This window comes from Sinocyclocheilus rhinocerous, unplaced genomic scaffold (assembly GCF_001515625.1).
Source record: "Sinocyclocheilus rhinocerous isolate Xijiao unplaced genomic scaffold, SAMN03320098_v1.1 scaffold103, whole genome shotgun sequence".
Classification (NCBI taxonomy): domain Eukaryota; kingdom Metazoa; phylum Chordata; class Actinopteri; order Cypriniformes; family Cyprinidae; genus Sinocyclocheilus; species Sinocyclocheilus rhinocerous.
Window position 1 is genome coordinate 666,126 of NW_015629204.1, and position 15,510 is coordinate 681,635.

Sequence of the window (15,510 nt, forward strand, 5' to 3'; positions counted from 1 at the left end):
GGGGGGGGGGGGGGGAATGCACACTAACTACCAGTAGGTGGCGGTAAGTCACTTAATGAATGAGTCATTGTGTCATTCATTAAACCGATTCGTTCAAAACGCTGAATTATTAAAGAACAAAACACTGCCGAGTGTTACTTGGAGAACGTGCAGTACTTCTGCTGTGATCTTTGTTTGGAACTATTTTTGTTGGTGAAATATAACAAAACGGTAAATATTGTGTCTAAAATGTAAGTAACTTAACTACTTGACTAACGTTACTTAACTACTTTGAACTAAAATCAATGTAACATTTGCAATCAAGAATATTCAGCAAAATAGCCCCCTTGTCATGGTATGTTACTCAACTATATCATGTTATGAATAACCTAATCATTTTGAATTTACACCTAATACCCAATTAATTCGCTTTGAGTGCGTGCGACGTCATTTCACGTGGCGGTATGCACAACATTTTTTGCAACTTTCCGCACAGCTCCGCTTCCGAAATTGCACAAGTTCTGGGCGATTCTAGCCGAACTTGCAAGAACAAAAAATTCTTAATTCATCAACTCATTCATCACGCGAGAAGTCTTGTACCGGCAAATGCATTCTTCTCACCGGTGATTCCCGAAGGTTTTAGAGGACAATTACTCCTCTTTGCCCCCTGTCGTTTCAAAGAATAGTACAACGGCGAACGCGACAAGTATAAAAGCCTCGTCCGTTTGGGAAGGTGCGCGCGCAGTCAGCGGAGGCTCGCGGAGCAGAGCCGGGCGAAAGTATAAATACCATTTAAGCCTCAACAGCGAGACCTTGATACCAGAAATCAATTATCAATCACGGTTTACGTTGAATGTTAATAAAATCAGAAGAATCATTCTCGCGTTTTGACGCTTCGCTGGTTATTTTTTGTCACTAAAGTTTTAATGAGGCTATTTGTTCGGTCGGGCAAGTAAAAAAAAAAAACATTTTAAACTAGCTAGAAGGCTGGTCAGCTAGCTGTAGCTCGATCTATATTATTATTATTATTACTGAGAACATTATATAAACAAAGAAAGTAGTTCGACCTGTATTCTGCTACTGCTATTCTGTCTGATGACGCGAATGGAAGAAAAAAAAAAGTTTGATCTGTCAACAGTCATTAGGTCTGTGACTTAAGATATTTTAGCAGTAATGTGACCAAAATATTTAAGACCCATTGAATCTGAATTTAAGACATTAAGACTTTTTAAGGCCTTTTATTAGGAAAACGTTATTTAAGACTTTTTAAGGACCCGCAGACACCCTGAGCGAGATTAGAAAAGTTCATTCTCTTAAAGGGATAGTTCAGCCAAAAATGAAAATTCTGTCATTAATTACTCACCCTCATTCGCTCATCTTCAAAACAAATTAAGATATTTTTTGATGAAATCCGAGCGCTTTCTGACCCTCCATAGACAACAACGCAACTGACACTTTTAAGGCCCAGAAAGGTAGTAAGTACATCGTTAAAATCGTCCATGTGATATCAGTGGTTCAACCGTAATGTTATGAAGCTACAAGAAAACTTTTTGTGTGCAAAGAAAACAAAAATGACTTTTTCAACAATCCTTCTCTTCCGTGCCAGTCTTCGATGCGCGTTCACAAGAGTACCACGATGCATGCATGTGGTGTTGCTGATGCAGGAGCCGGCGATGAACGAAGGTCTTACGGGTTTGGAACGACATGATGGTGAGTAATTACAGAATTTCCATTTTTGGGTGAACTAACCCTTTAAGTATTCAATCACAGAAGATAATTTAGGGAAAGTCTGGCTGGAGCTCAGAAAGCAAACTACTGCAGTAAAAGCAGATTGTACTTTACTGTCTAAAGTGCAAACACACGTGGCTGTCATTCCCATGTAGTGATGTCACTGTGGGAATGTACCTGTGTCCATACTTTGATTCATCTGCTGGTCGCTGGCCTCCCCATCCTCACTGATGTATCCCGTTGGAGGAGTTTCTGAACACACAGCAATCACAAACAACTTGTTATTACTCTTGAACTACACAATAACGCATACAGTCTTTGGCCTTGAATTTCTGGACAAGTGTGTGTTCCTACCTGGTATATAATTGTTAGGAGGCTCGATCCCTGTTGGGAAGTTGGTGTTTTCAGGTATGGAGTTGGTGTAGTCGTCCAGAGGAGGCAGCTCAGTCAGGATCTCCGTGTGTCTTGGCACGAGGACAGCAGGAAGAACTACAGGAGCAAATGTTCTGATGATTGAATGAATGCTCAATAGGAAGAGCAAAGCCATTTCCGTTCAAATAATACATATTGCCAAAACGTTTTTGCCAATTCAGCAGCCGATTTCCATACCTGGCGTCTCCACCCGCTGGTAGTGGTAGGGGTTGACGCAGACTTCATCCTTCTTGAGGTTGAAGGCGTACTCGCAGGTCTCGATGGCACGCAGCTCGTGATGGCTGTGCAGGTCGGGCCATCGCCACAGGCGGCAGTAGATGACATGAGGCAGACCTTTGCGGTGAGACACTTGCAGACGCCCGTCCAGAGATCTGACCCGAGCGTCCACAGAGAGAGGGCGAGAGAAATGGAAGAGAGGGAGCGTGCCAAATGAGCAGAGAAAGACATGCATGGATGGAGGGAAGAGGGGAGATGGTGAGATTAGACAGCAAGTCATCAACAACAACAGAGATGCAAAATTCATCTATTACGATTAAAACATCTGAAAGCTACAATAACAGAATACTAATATTTTAAATCACTGGTTCTCAACTAAGTGTTGGTGACCCCAAAAATGTGTGGTATACATCACGGGACAAAGAAAAAAAAATCATTCTAAATGCAACTAACCATTTAACAATGAAAGGTTTCAAAATGTGGAAAATGTTTAAATGTTTATTTTAATATACATGCAATCAAAATGCATAACTAAGTTTCATATAAGATACCAGTCAAAAGTTTGGAGTCGGCAAGTTTTTTTTTTTTATGTTTATGAAAGTTTATGATGCTCACTAATTCTGCATTTATTTGATCATCAAAAAACAAAAAAATGAAATACATAAAATTAATAATATTTTATATACATAAATATACATATACAATACATACATAACATCTTTAAAATTAAAACTTTAAATACCAGTTTTCTATTTTATTCATATAATTTTATTCTGCTTAATATTTTAAATTTTTTTGTAGTGATTTTTTTCAATATATTTTGATTAAGTTCAAAAGAACAGCATTTATCAGAAACAGACATCCTTTTTAACATTATAAATGTCTTTATGATGACTTGATCAATTTGATGTATTCTTGCTGAATAACAAGCATTAGTTAAAAAAGGAAGAAAAAAAACCCTTACTGACCCCAAACTTTGGCTCAGCATATATATAAAAAAAATGTGTATATATGAATGTTAATTTAAACAGTTTTTATCTCTGCATAAATTCAGCAAATTTTGTCATAAGTTGGGTCACCAAATACAAAATAAAAATCAATAAAACCAGTTGAGGACCACTGTTTTAAACTTCTTGCTTTAGCGAAGTGAATGTATGGAATTATGAAAACGTGTCCATCTGTTTTAAATCTACTGTAACATTTAGAATTAAAACTCTACAACAAAATAAGTGCTTCCATCTTCAAGATATTAAGTCTACATCAACTATAATGAAGCGCGTTACAGTGTTTCTTCACGGCCCCTGGAGCCCCCTGTGCTCGTTCAGCCCCACCTGTGTCTCGTGGGGTGAGTGTGGCACAATGTCAGGAGAGGAAATTCACCTGGTTTGGTCAGGGTAGCTGTAGAGGCCTGAGGTATCCCACTGTTCTATCGTATTTGGTGCACTCAGTCCACAAATTTCAGAGCAATTGCTGTGCACAGAAAGTAAAAAAAACAAAAAGAAAAAGAAAGAAAACAAAAACACAAAGAAACAAAAAATGATAAACATGGGGCATGATTCATTCAAAAATACCAAGATGAAGTACCATGGCGGGATAATCGAAGGGCATCGTTTCTTTTATTTGAGATGTTTCGCGCAGGTCACCTGAAGCTGGCGAACAACGCGGCCCACCTCGAATAAAAGAAGCCACTCTAACGGAAAATTCACATATAACAGTGAGATGAGAAAACCGAAGAGAAACTGACAAATGTATTTCAAGTTACAGATAGGGCTGGGCGATATACTGAACATTCACAATATATTCGCAATGGAAAACGTCAGTTTGATTCATTTCCATGAATCAGCTCAGATCGCTTGTGTAAATTAACGGATTCCAAACTCAAATAGCTAGTCAAATGTTTCCATATTTACTGAAACATTGTAATAAATTTAGATAACTTGTCATTTATTAATGTTTTTATAACTGTACAAAATTGTTTTCTCGTTCATTTAGTGGAAAAGCAATGCCTCGTTTATTTTAACTGCACTATTTTAGTTGTTACACTAAAAAAAATAATCCCGTTTCCTGTAATTTTTAACATTTCTACGTCGATATCTAATATCTGCTCATATTTTCTGCTACATCGCCCAGCTCTAGTTACAGTGCATAATCTCTTCCCCGGTCATCATGCGGTGTGTTATGAGACGAACAGGGCAATTAACGTTATAGAGACGTTTCATTCAGGGGTTGGATTTCACATCAGATATCAACATTTAAACATGCAGCACAGGACAGGAGCCTATGACCTACTGTCGTTCAAATACATCACACTCAAGATAAAGAACGCTATCAATAAATCAGACAAGCACACAGACCTTCAGTAGTTCTGAAAAAGAAACATGGGATGAGAAACAGACACGGTGACGTGACAGGAACAGGACTCGCACAGACTTGATATGTGATGAATGAAGCTTTGGCCCCCTGTGGTTTAACCGTCTCTGAAAAGGGACTCAAAAACACGTGCCAGACTCCACCACTGACCTGTTCTTATCACAAGTACACTTCTTTCCAAAAACTGAGATTGGATGATTTCGCTTGTTAAACTGTTCATTTACATTTTTCCTGCAGCAGCAGCCCCATGGGCTACAGAAGTATTTTTCCTGTATACAAAGGCAATAACCAAATGAATATAAACGCAGCTTTGCTGTACAGTACACTTATTGGAGAAAGAAAGTCAGCCTCAGGAATCCAATGCAAGTCTAAGAATATTGCCTCAAAGAAAAAAAAAAACAATGCATTGATATAAAAAGCAAGAAAGTTCCTACAGGACTCCAGACAAAAAAAAAATTTACTAAGGAGCCTTTGGCTTCTATAAGAAACAAAACTAGGCACCAAATAATTTTTTAGGTGCCAAAGAATAAACGTGTTTTATTTTTTTTAACACTAACATTTCAATCATTCTGTCATGTGTTTATGTCTCATCTGTTTTATGTCTTATCAGCATTTTAATCCATCTTGTAGATGTCCTGGGAAATAAGGTTCACTTAAAGTCGGGACTAAACGTCTTTTCCAACTTGAGAACTATATACAGTCACAAAGAATTGTTTATTACACAGAATCTGTGCCAATGTAATGGACCATAATATCAGCATCACTTGGCCACTGAGTGTAGTTTGGGCTCCTCAATGCATCCTATAAATGTTATGTCGTGCCTCGCATTCTCGTATCATGTGGACAACAAGTTAAGTACAAATATGAATATGCAATATAGCACATACATTTAGCAAAAAGCTCCTCTTTATAGTTATTTTTTGTAGCTGACTGATGAGCTTATGGACGCAGGATGGTTATTCTGAGAGAAATGTTATGTGGCGTTGTTTACAAGCTTTACACGTTTTCCGCAGTTTGAAACCCTGAATGAGAGATTACATGAGACATTTCAGTAAGATGTACTGTAGGCTCTCCTATAAAATACCTTTTGATGTTTATTCATGTTTTATCATAGTATAGTAGTAAAGAGAAAGATATGATTAAGTTCACGTAGGGCTGCACGATTAATCGAATGCGATTGTCATGCACATCGCGTCAGTAAAGCCGGTTCTGTGATTAGTAGTAAATCTCCATCATGTGCTTTCAGATGGAGCAGCGTTTACTACACAGAGCCGTAGTTTTCTGACAAGCTACGCAAAAAAAACAAAAAAAACAATTGCTGACGATATAATAGTGCGATTATGAAATCTTAGAAATCGCGAATTTCCCGATTATGAAAGCTGTTTGCGTAGCTTGTCAGTGAACTCGGCTCTGTGAAGTAAATGCTGCTCCATCTGAATATACGTGAAAATACCACATTTAATAACATGTTTTTACTCCAAACTCACTTCATAACGTCAGCCGAGTGTTTGAAATAAATCATTCTGTGAGATGATGTGGCTTCTTACGCAGAATAAGGCACGCAATATTTCATAGTATTCTAAGCAGTGATTAAAGGCTATGTCGATTAGCATTGCATTATAGATATACTTTATAATAATGAAAATTATAATAAGACAAACTCAGATAAACCATATATTGTCGTAGTCGTGGGTGTATTAGTCATGTTGAATTAATAAAAGCAGTTAAATCTTCTGTTTATTCAGCTGCAGCGATTTTTTTTCCTGGGTTTCTTCTGCGAGGCGTATTTGGAGTTTCCGCGTGAGAGCGCCCTCTGGCCTTCGGATGGAGATTTACTACTGATCACAGAACTGTGCTTCACTGAAAGATACGCATAACAATCGCAGCTTCTGCCTAATCGCGATTTCGATTTCATTTCGATTTATCGTGCAGCCCTAAGTTCATGTGCCGCTTAAACTGAGGCGCTAAAGCGATGTCGATCATGCTACATTAAGGAGTGCCAAAACCGTATTTATTGTTTGAATTTCGTTATGAATTTGGCAGAATTTTAAAGCTGATAACCTACTTTGTTTATTAAAAGGTAACAAAGCTTATTGCGAATATTGGACGGCAAGCGCACTACAAATAATGAAGTTCACGCATTAACATAACACAGAATATAGACTATAGAGTTTGATAACAATAAGCCATAGTATCAATTATAGAATTGCTAATGATATTGCCAATATCCAGACAGCTGACAGCTTTACCTGTTGTAGTTTGTTCAAGTTGTGCACGAAATAGACACTGCTTTTCTGCACTTCGCACGTCTCTCACGTGCTGCACAACTGAGCTGTGTTTAGCAGGTGGGCGTTAACGCTGGCGTTCAGCAGAGATGAGGACTGTTTGAAGTCTTTTTTCCATGAAAACTTTGATGCGCATCATCTCTGTTTATTACGTCAACATAAAAGATGTGATCACAAAACAGGAAAAAAGGCAAATTTATAAGTCATAACATCTAAATTTGTATAGTCGCCAGTGGCGACCTCAGCAAAAACTTCACTCGCAAATTAATATTTTTGGTCCCAAATGCGACCATTTTAGTCGCAGTCTAGAGCCCTGTACTACATAAAAATCTAAGATGCTACAAATTGGTTTCATACACTACCAAAGTATAAATATACTACAGTACATACTAATATACTATATACTTTTTTTTTTGTCAGGCCTGTGTGCTAATGTGGTTAACTATTTCAGATTGAATCATTCCTATATAAAGATTGGAATCACTTTCAGAACTATTTTTTTCCAGCTGACGAACGATAAAAACATCGACACCCAATCAGAATCTATCCCAATATAACGAGCTTGAGAATTTAAAGCGGCAGATGAGCGTGCACTTAGAATAAACAGACGATATCGTCCGCTGGTGTGGACACTAATATTGTCATCTTTATAGTTAGCGTTCTTGGTGTGAACGGGGCTTAAGTCAAAATAAATGACAACTGTAAGTCAACTGAATGAGCAAACACAACCTCTTAGTATGTCACGATTGTTTGCTACAAGAGTTCATTTGAATTCAAATATTTTTAAATCAATAGCAATTACTCAGGGTTCCCAGAAGCTTATTTTAAAGCAAAATAAATATTCTGTTAAACTGCTGTTCACCACCGTTTCTTAAACAGTTTTATTTATTTAGTTTGTGTTATGTGTTAATACAGTATATTGGCTCTTAAACAGTTTTAACGCTTTTAATGCAGTTACCTGATGTCATTTAGACCAGATGTCATTTACTGAACGTCATATCGCCAAACGTCATATTCCAAACCCATACGATCTTTGAAACACAAATTAAGACATTAATAAAACAATGTAATTCCATTTAAAGTCCATTCCACTAAAACTTTGATGCTTCAAAACGTTGATCAACACGCATATAAAGAGCACATCAAATATGGCAAACACAGAAGCTCAAACTTGCTTGATGCGCAATAACTTGCTTAAACTTTTCAATTCATATGGATTACTCTTATAAAGTCTTACTCAACTTTTTGAAGCATCAGAGTTTTGGTTGCGTGGATATTCAAAGGAGGGAGAGAAAGCTCTCAGCTTTCCTTAAAAGTATCTTCATTTGTTTTTAGAAGATGAACAGAGTCTTACTGGTTTAGAATGACAGGAGGTCGAGTAAATGATGACTTTCATTTAATTTTGGTTCAACTAACCCTTTAACTAATTAACTTTAGAAGAACAATTTGCTGTGTTTGTGTCTTGAAACTTAAAGCAGCCATCCCAACACTTAGAACGAGCATTTATACAACAAACTAACCAACATTAAAACACTTAATGAGACAAAGAGAGTAAGAAAGACAACCCTTGAGGAGCACATTAACATTAGAGCAGGTTATGTGAGCGCTGCATGTATCGCTAACCCTCGACCTGTACGCTCGCTGCTACCTGATGTCAAAAGTTAATGAGACCGACCCTGATGTAGCGATGTCACCCGAGATATTGTGCGAAGCTTGCTCAGAGTATAGCGTGTCCTTATTCCTTCAGGAAATTAAGATTTCATGACGCCCAGAGAACTTGATCAATAGACACTTTTAGTCAGCGACAAAAGGCAATGACATTTTAAAAGGTGATGAGTTGAATTTGTAGAACATTAAAAGCAGATTAAAGACAAAAAAACAGCTATTTATTTCTTATAAAATTCCACATGGTGACACTAGAGAAAGAATTCACTTCAGTATTTACACAATTTAACATCTACTTGAACAGTATAATTGTTAGCACTGAACCAATATATATTCTGACCAATTCTGATAATTATGTTATGGCTGATAACCATTAAATGATCACTATATAAATTCTATATTTTGTTTGTAAATAGATTTAATAAAACACTAAACCCTAAAATTGTTTTAATGTTTTAAATGCTACAAATTTATGCATTGTAACAATTTACAGTATCAATTTTCATTTTTATTCAATAAGACCTTACAGCTTTATTAAATGTAGTGTTTTAAAGATTAACTTCAAGTAAGCGTTAGTATGCACAATTAAATCTACAATATCAATTTATCAAAAAAAAGAGCTCCAATATTGGCCATTAATGGATCCATTTTCTTTTAAGTCTCAGTTTGAGCTTTACTAAAAGTGAAATGCCAGGCAGCGTTAAGAGGGGAAAAAAAGAAAGAGAGCAAAGTGAATGTATATGAGAAACCATTAAAAGAAGTGAAACCACAGTGAGTTTACATAAACTCACATGACCCGTTTTAGGGGGATGGGGACTTCAGTTTCAACACCAGTAGATGAAGAGTTTCCCAATACTCTTAAAACACACACACACACACACACACACGCGCACACAATAGAAACCCCATTCAGTATTAACCCTCAAATTAACAATAGAGCAGATGGCCAATCACTGTGTGATATTAACAGACGTGCAATCAAGCACGATAATGATAATTCACAAACCTATAATGAACCATTAAGCAGGAATCCAATCAATATTAGACAATTTAGTCAAAATATTAAAGAATATAACAAAATACAACATTTGCACCCAAAATGCATTGGTTTATTCATGGTATTATTACAACTAACTTCCATTAGTCCATCGTATGCACAAGACGGATGCTCATATCAGTGTAAAATACCCAAAATCTAGTTGACAGACCTGGATCTCACACCAGCATGACTGGGCATCCACATCCCAGACAGATGACACACTTTTGGAGGGTATTAACCCTTGTATCCTGGTGTGTGAAGACCCCATCCCCACTAAACCACTGAGAGACCATCTGCTGGCCACCGTCTACCCTCACTCCGGCTATACTACACTACACTTGGCTCGAGATAAAAGCAAAAACGCTTTTCTTTTAAAGCACCGCCTTCTCCGTGCACCAGGTGACTAGCTAATGAAGACAATGAGTTAGTCTTAAAATAAAATGAAAAGGTTTAGCAGGTGTATGGGCCGAGTTTCAAAACGGACCCCAGGCCAGATTAAAAAAAAAAAAAAAGCCTCAAAGGAAACCATATGTCTCGGTCAAATCTCAGGATGATTCCTGCAAATGAACAGTCAATGAGTGTCCCATTTCAGGCTGAGCCAAACGACCAACATCTTAATTCAATGAAAGACGTCTGAACAAGCAATTTAAGTTGATATTTTGAAGTGCTTCATAAATTCACATTGTAAAATTATTTGCCTACTCATAACATTGGTGTTCTTTTATTTATATGGCTAACCTGATAGTCTCTTCCTCCTAATTTCAGTAGTATTGATTTGCATTTTTGTTATTTCCCATAATACAGAAACTAATTCATAGCACTTTATGGATAAAATAAGCATTTCAAAAAAATTCTGGTCTGAGCTTTTACCAAGAAAACACTGCTAGAAGGACATTTTTACCTCAACTCTAACATAATTTATGAATCCGAATGAAAGCTTGGTCTTAATTATAGTACGGAAAGCCAGACAGACAACAGAGTCTTCAGGTTACAATCAATAGACTTGAAAAAAACAAAAAACACAGCGCCAGTCGACTCTGTCCTCACGAGAAACCCTCTTCACATTCTTACACTCACTGAAGGCATCTTGCAGATACACTATCAGCACTTCTACACGCTGATAGCACGGCCTGCTGAGATCTTCAACAGGAAGTCAGGTCGAGACAGATACGGGTTTGTTTTCCCTTTAAACAAGACAAACGTAACAAGTCATGAAAAGGACTAGACATCAGCTCAAATTTAACGCTTGCTCGTATCGTTTAGTTCTGGATGTTCGTATGCGGGAATCTTCTGATTGTGTTCGTTTTGAGCAAATAAGACACACAGCTGGATCTGTTTGGAAGATTTCAAGACTGATTTCTCAAACAGAACAAGTGAACAATGCACCTCCTGATTTTCATTCAAGATTACACACAGCTGATTGAGCCGGCAATGTACCATTACTGGATAAATATCCCTTAGGGAAGGCAACAGGGTGGTTTAATCATGACTCTGGCACAAAAACTGGCCTAAAAGTCTCTACGTGGCATTTTAAAAGCACATGATAAATTATTCAATTCTGCTTGTGCAATCATCAACTTCAAAACTCTAGTCACTACAGTTATAATACAGATAGGCTGCTTATCGTAAAAAAAAAAAAACATCATGTGATTAAGTCATTTTTGTCCTGAGGTTCTGGGCAATTTCATATTTATCTCTGATTCACTTCCCGACAAAGACAGGAATCCATTTAGCTCTAGTACAACAAAATGAAAAATTGTGAACTAGCCAAGTAATTGCAGCAAGCTTTGTATATGCAAACTTTGTACATACAAAAAAATTGTAGGGATGCACCAAACATTCTGGGCCGAAACCAAAAATTCTGGATGCACTTGGCCGAAAACGGACATCGAAACTGCTTTAATAACAATAATAATAAATATTATTATTATTAATTATAATGTAATTAAATAATATAAAAAGTAACTGATTCTTTAATCAAATTCTTTTTTTTTTTATGTTTTAATTTACCTCAGTAATTTTAATGATACTGAACAAGCCAATAAAATAACACATAAAATAACATTAGCATATATTTTTGGCCGTTTTTCGCTTTCGGACAAAAACGAAAATGCCATTTTTGGCCGATAATTTTCGGTGGCCAAATTTTCGGTGCATCCCTACTAAATTGTATTGAAAATTGGTCAATAAATCTGTGGAATGTATTTAAACGTGTTAATGTTAAAAAATACTCCACCCTAATATGAAAATGAATTTCAATCATTAAGAGGTTTTGACAAATATTGGCAACCAAACAACACCGGAGCCCACTGACTTCTACTGTATGTTTAAAAAAAAAAAAATTCTCAAGATATACAGTTTTGAAAAGGCATGATAATTTACATTTTTAAGTAGAATATCCCTTTAAAAGAAGCTGGCGTTAAATCATTTCTACACGACTTCCCTGGCCAAATTATGGTGTGCGATGCACTCAAGACTGAAAAAACACTGGAGAAAATGTTTCATTCTGATGTGACTGAACATGATTTACAGCAAAACGGAGCAAATCTGAAATCAATCTTCGTTTAATTTACAAGTTAACATGCCCTTTCATAAACAACGAACAGTCAAATTGAAAACAAAAATAGTCTAGCTGAGCAGTTTAGTTCACAGGTATGTGAGGGAGGCTGGAGAGGACAGTCGGGGAGGCTTTTGACGTTGCCATTATCAAACATGACAAGCGACGAACACAATGACTGATCCAGCCGTTACCACAAGCCTCCAATCTTAGAGAATAGATTAGCAGCAGAAAACACATGTTGGAAGCAAAGTTTCCCACCCTTTGAATCCACTCTCAAGGGAAGACAAAGCACTCTGGATGACTTGGAAACATTTCTGAAGGTCTGCATCTAAGTCCGTAGTTGGCAGAGAAAAGTCATAATTTTAATGTTAACTTTTACTAATTTTAACTGGAGGGAGGTCATTTTAACCTGTATTTATTGTAGGCTATACAGTCCAAGAGGTTTTGCTAAGTGAACCTGATCAAGCATTAAGTCGCATAGCATTTTCACAATAACCATTGCACAATTTTTCAAACAGTGGAGGGAGATGCACATTCAGGCCAGGGTTTGTTAAATTACATACTTATAATGATTCTGTGGATCTGAGATGTTAAAACTGATTCAAAAAGAACTCAATGGAAATAAATCTCTCTAGGACAAAGGATAATGCCCGTTTGCTAATACAACAAGCTTGCATTATCCATTTCAACAACACCTTTCACCAGGAAATGCACTTATGCGATCATGCCCTTTTCAAGTTTGTTTAGAAACTCGCCTCAAAATAAAGCTGCATATTCGATTGCAAATAATGAGAACCTACTAGACTTCTACATTACTGCTACATGATGTTCTAAATATTAAAAATAGCTGTGGTGTATCTTAGGAATGGACGATTTATAGAATAGTTACAAATATTGATGTGTGATTATGTTAATCAAGTTATTAAATATTATATATATTTATATAGATAGCACAATGATTCTGCACTTTGACCAACTGTGGTCCTTAACGACTACTTTGAGATTCCTGTGAAAATTGTGAGTTGCAGTGCAAATACGACGAATCCGATTTATATATAAATAAGTGACTACAATTCTTGAAACTGATTAAAATTCTTAAATTTATGGACTGTTATTGTTTTGCATTGGCATTTAAAATTGTAAGTGCATTAATGTCTGTTCAGGCCAAAATATGGATGCTCTAAGAAACTTTAAGAAGAAATGTTTTAAAATATGGTAACACTTTACAATAAGGTCCTATTAAAGTTAGTTAATATGTTGAATGAAATTAACAATGAGCAATTTATTTGTTAGAATATTTATTAATCTTCAATAAATAAAAAAATACAGCCGTTCATTGTTAGTTCATGTTATGTTAGGTACATCACATTAACAGATGCAACTTTTGGATTTTATGTCAACGTTAAAATCAACATTAACAAATGAAAAATGATTTTTCATTGTTAGCTCATGTTAACAAATGTAGTTAACTAATGTTAATAAATGGGACTTTATTATAAGTGCTACTAAAAATCTATTATAAAATTCAGGTTCAATATATATTAAGCTCAATCATTATTAGAATAAAAAAGGTATATTTCTATTAAACGTAAAAAAAATGTAAAGTTTTATTTTTATTTTTTTTTACAAGCTCCTACTGTACATCAATACTTTTGTAAACTTAAAAAATGCTTTAAAGCCATTCCATAGCAAATAAATATATTTCTCTCAAATATCGCCAAACGGCTGAAAAACAGATTGAATGTATTAGGCATATCACCCAACCCTCGTGTATATGTACCATATTGGTTTCAAACTATTGATATGTTGTGGCTCGGGCACACGACCCATCCTCTATCATCCTCTCCTCTTAGCATTTCCCTAAAATAGCAGCGCTGATATTCCACCATTTGTCATGAGAAATGGAATAAAAGCAGCCTGATGGTTGATATCGCAGACATTCATACAGCATGAGAAGCCTCTGTGAGCTCAGAATGGAGGTGATGTGGAGCTGCACAGAATGACCTTAACTCGAGTCAAGACAGATGGAGCAGAAATCACTTAGAAACAAAGGGAAGTAATGCTGATATTTCGCAGCGGTAGACGCAACTCAGCGTCATGCCTTCACCTTCACTCATGAAGCAACACACGCAATGATACGGCTAAGGTCACTTCTAAAATTAAATAAAAACCTTTCGGATTCATTAGAGGACTTGCTTTATCATTAGATGAAGACTTAAATGAACAAAAAGTCCATTGGCTTGCAATTCTACACATCTTAAAGGAAGTCAATACTTACTCATCCTCATGTTGTTCCAAAAGTAAAAACACGTAATGAAAAATAAATAAATAAAGCAAAAATGCACGCATAATTGTGGAAATTAAATGTATTTACATTACATACTACTTACCAGTGTTGGGGGTAACACATTGCAAGTAATGTGAGTTACATAATTAGATTACATTTTTCAAGTAACTAGTAAAGTAACGCATTACTTTTAAATTTCCAAGTTACTTCAAATACGTTACTTTGTTTTCCAATTTATTCACTGGTGCAGAGGCACTTCCTTTGGCCTGAAGCTTATTAATTTCACTTTTGGTGAGAAAGTTGCCAAAAATGTAACATTTGGGGGGTTTTTTTGTTAGTTAAAACAAATAAGCAGCCCAGCCCATGTGACAAAAAGTAATGCAAAAGTAACGCAATGCAATACTTTCCATAAAAAGTAACTAAGTAACGCAACTAGTTACTTTTTAATCAAGTAACGCAATATCATAATGCATTACTTTTAAAAGTAACTTTCACCAACACTGCTACTTACTAAATTACATAATTTAAAAATGGAAAAAAATTCAATTTTACATAATTTTAAATAAAGTGATTTATTTAGATTTAGTTGATTCTGCAATTCTATTATAGTATTTTTTACAAAGTAATTGTTACTTGAAATAATAGTTTCAAATAAAGTTAAGTTCACATACACCACACAGCAAATATGACATTAACACGACATAGCAGCAAAGTATGCCGTTTACTTTGCTCTGTGTAAGTATAATTTATTAGGGGCCGTTTACTCGACAACGTTTTCAGCCAAAAACGGGAAACTTTTTATGTGTTTTGCCTGTTCGTTTACACGACGACGGCGTTTTGGGGACTGAAAACGCATATTTTTGAAAACGGGTTTCAAAGTGCAAGTTTTTCAAAATGCCACCGTTATCGTTTCTGTGTAAACACCCAAAACGGGAATCTTTGAAAACGG

At 36.1% G+C, this 15,510-nt stretch overlaps 1 protein-coding gene across 1 annotated transcript in view; it reads right to left on the reverse strand.

Moving 5' to 3' along the window:
* LOC107738844 (mothers against decapentaplegic homolog 2-like) overlaps positions 1–4,033 on the reverse strand; it is a 9,181-nt gene extending 5,148 nt beyond the window's left edge. Inside the window, exons 1-4 of the mRNA XM_016550729.1 lie at positions 3,736–4,033; positions 2,317–2,510; positions 2,062–2,196; positions 1,885–1,959 (exon numbers count right to left, since the gene is read on the reverse strand). Coding sequence (XP_016406215.1) covers positions 1,885–1,959; positions 2,062–2,196; positions 2,317–2,510; positions 3,736–3,902 — 571 coding nt within the window. The 5' untranslated portion in view covers positions 3,903–4,033. The remainder of the gene's footprint in view (positions 1–1,884; positions 1,960–2,061; positions 2,197–2,316; positions 2,511–3,735) is intronic.
* Between the last annotated feature and the right edge of the window lie 11,477 nt (positions 4,034–15,510).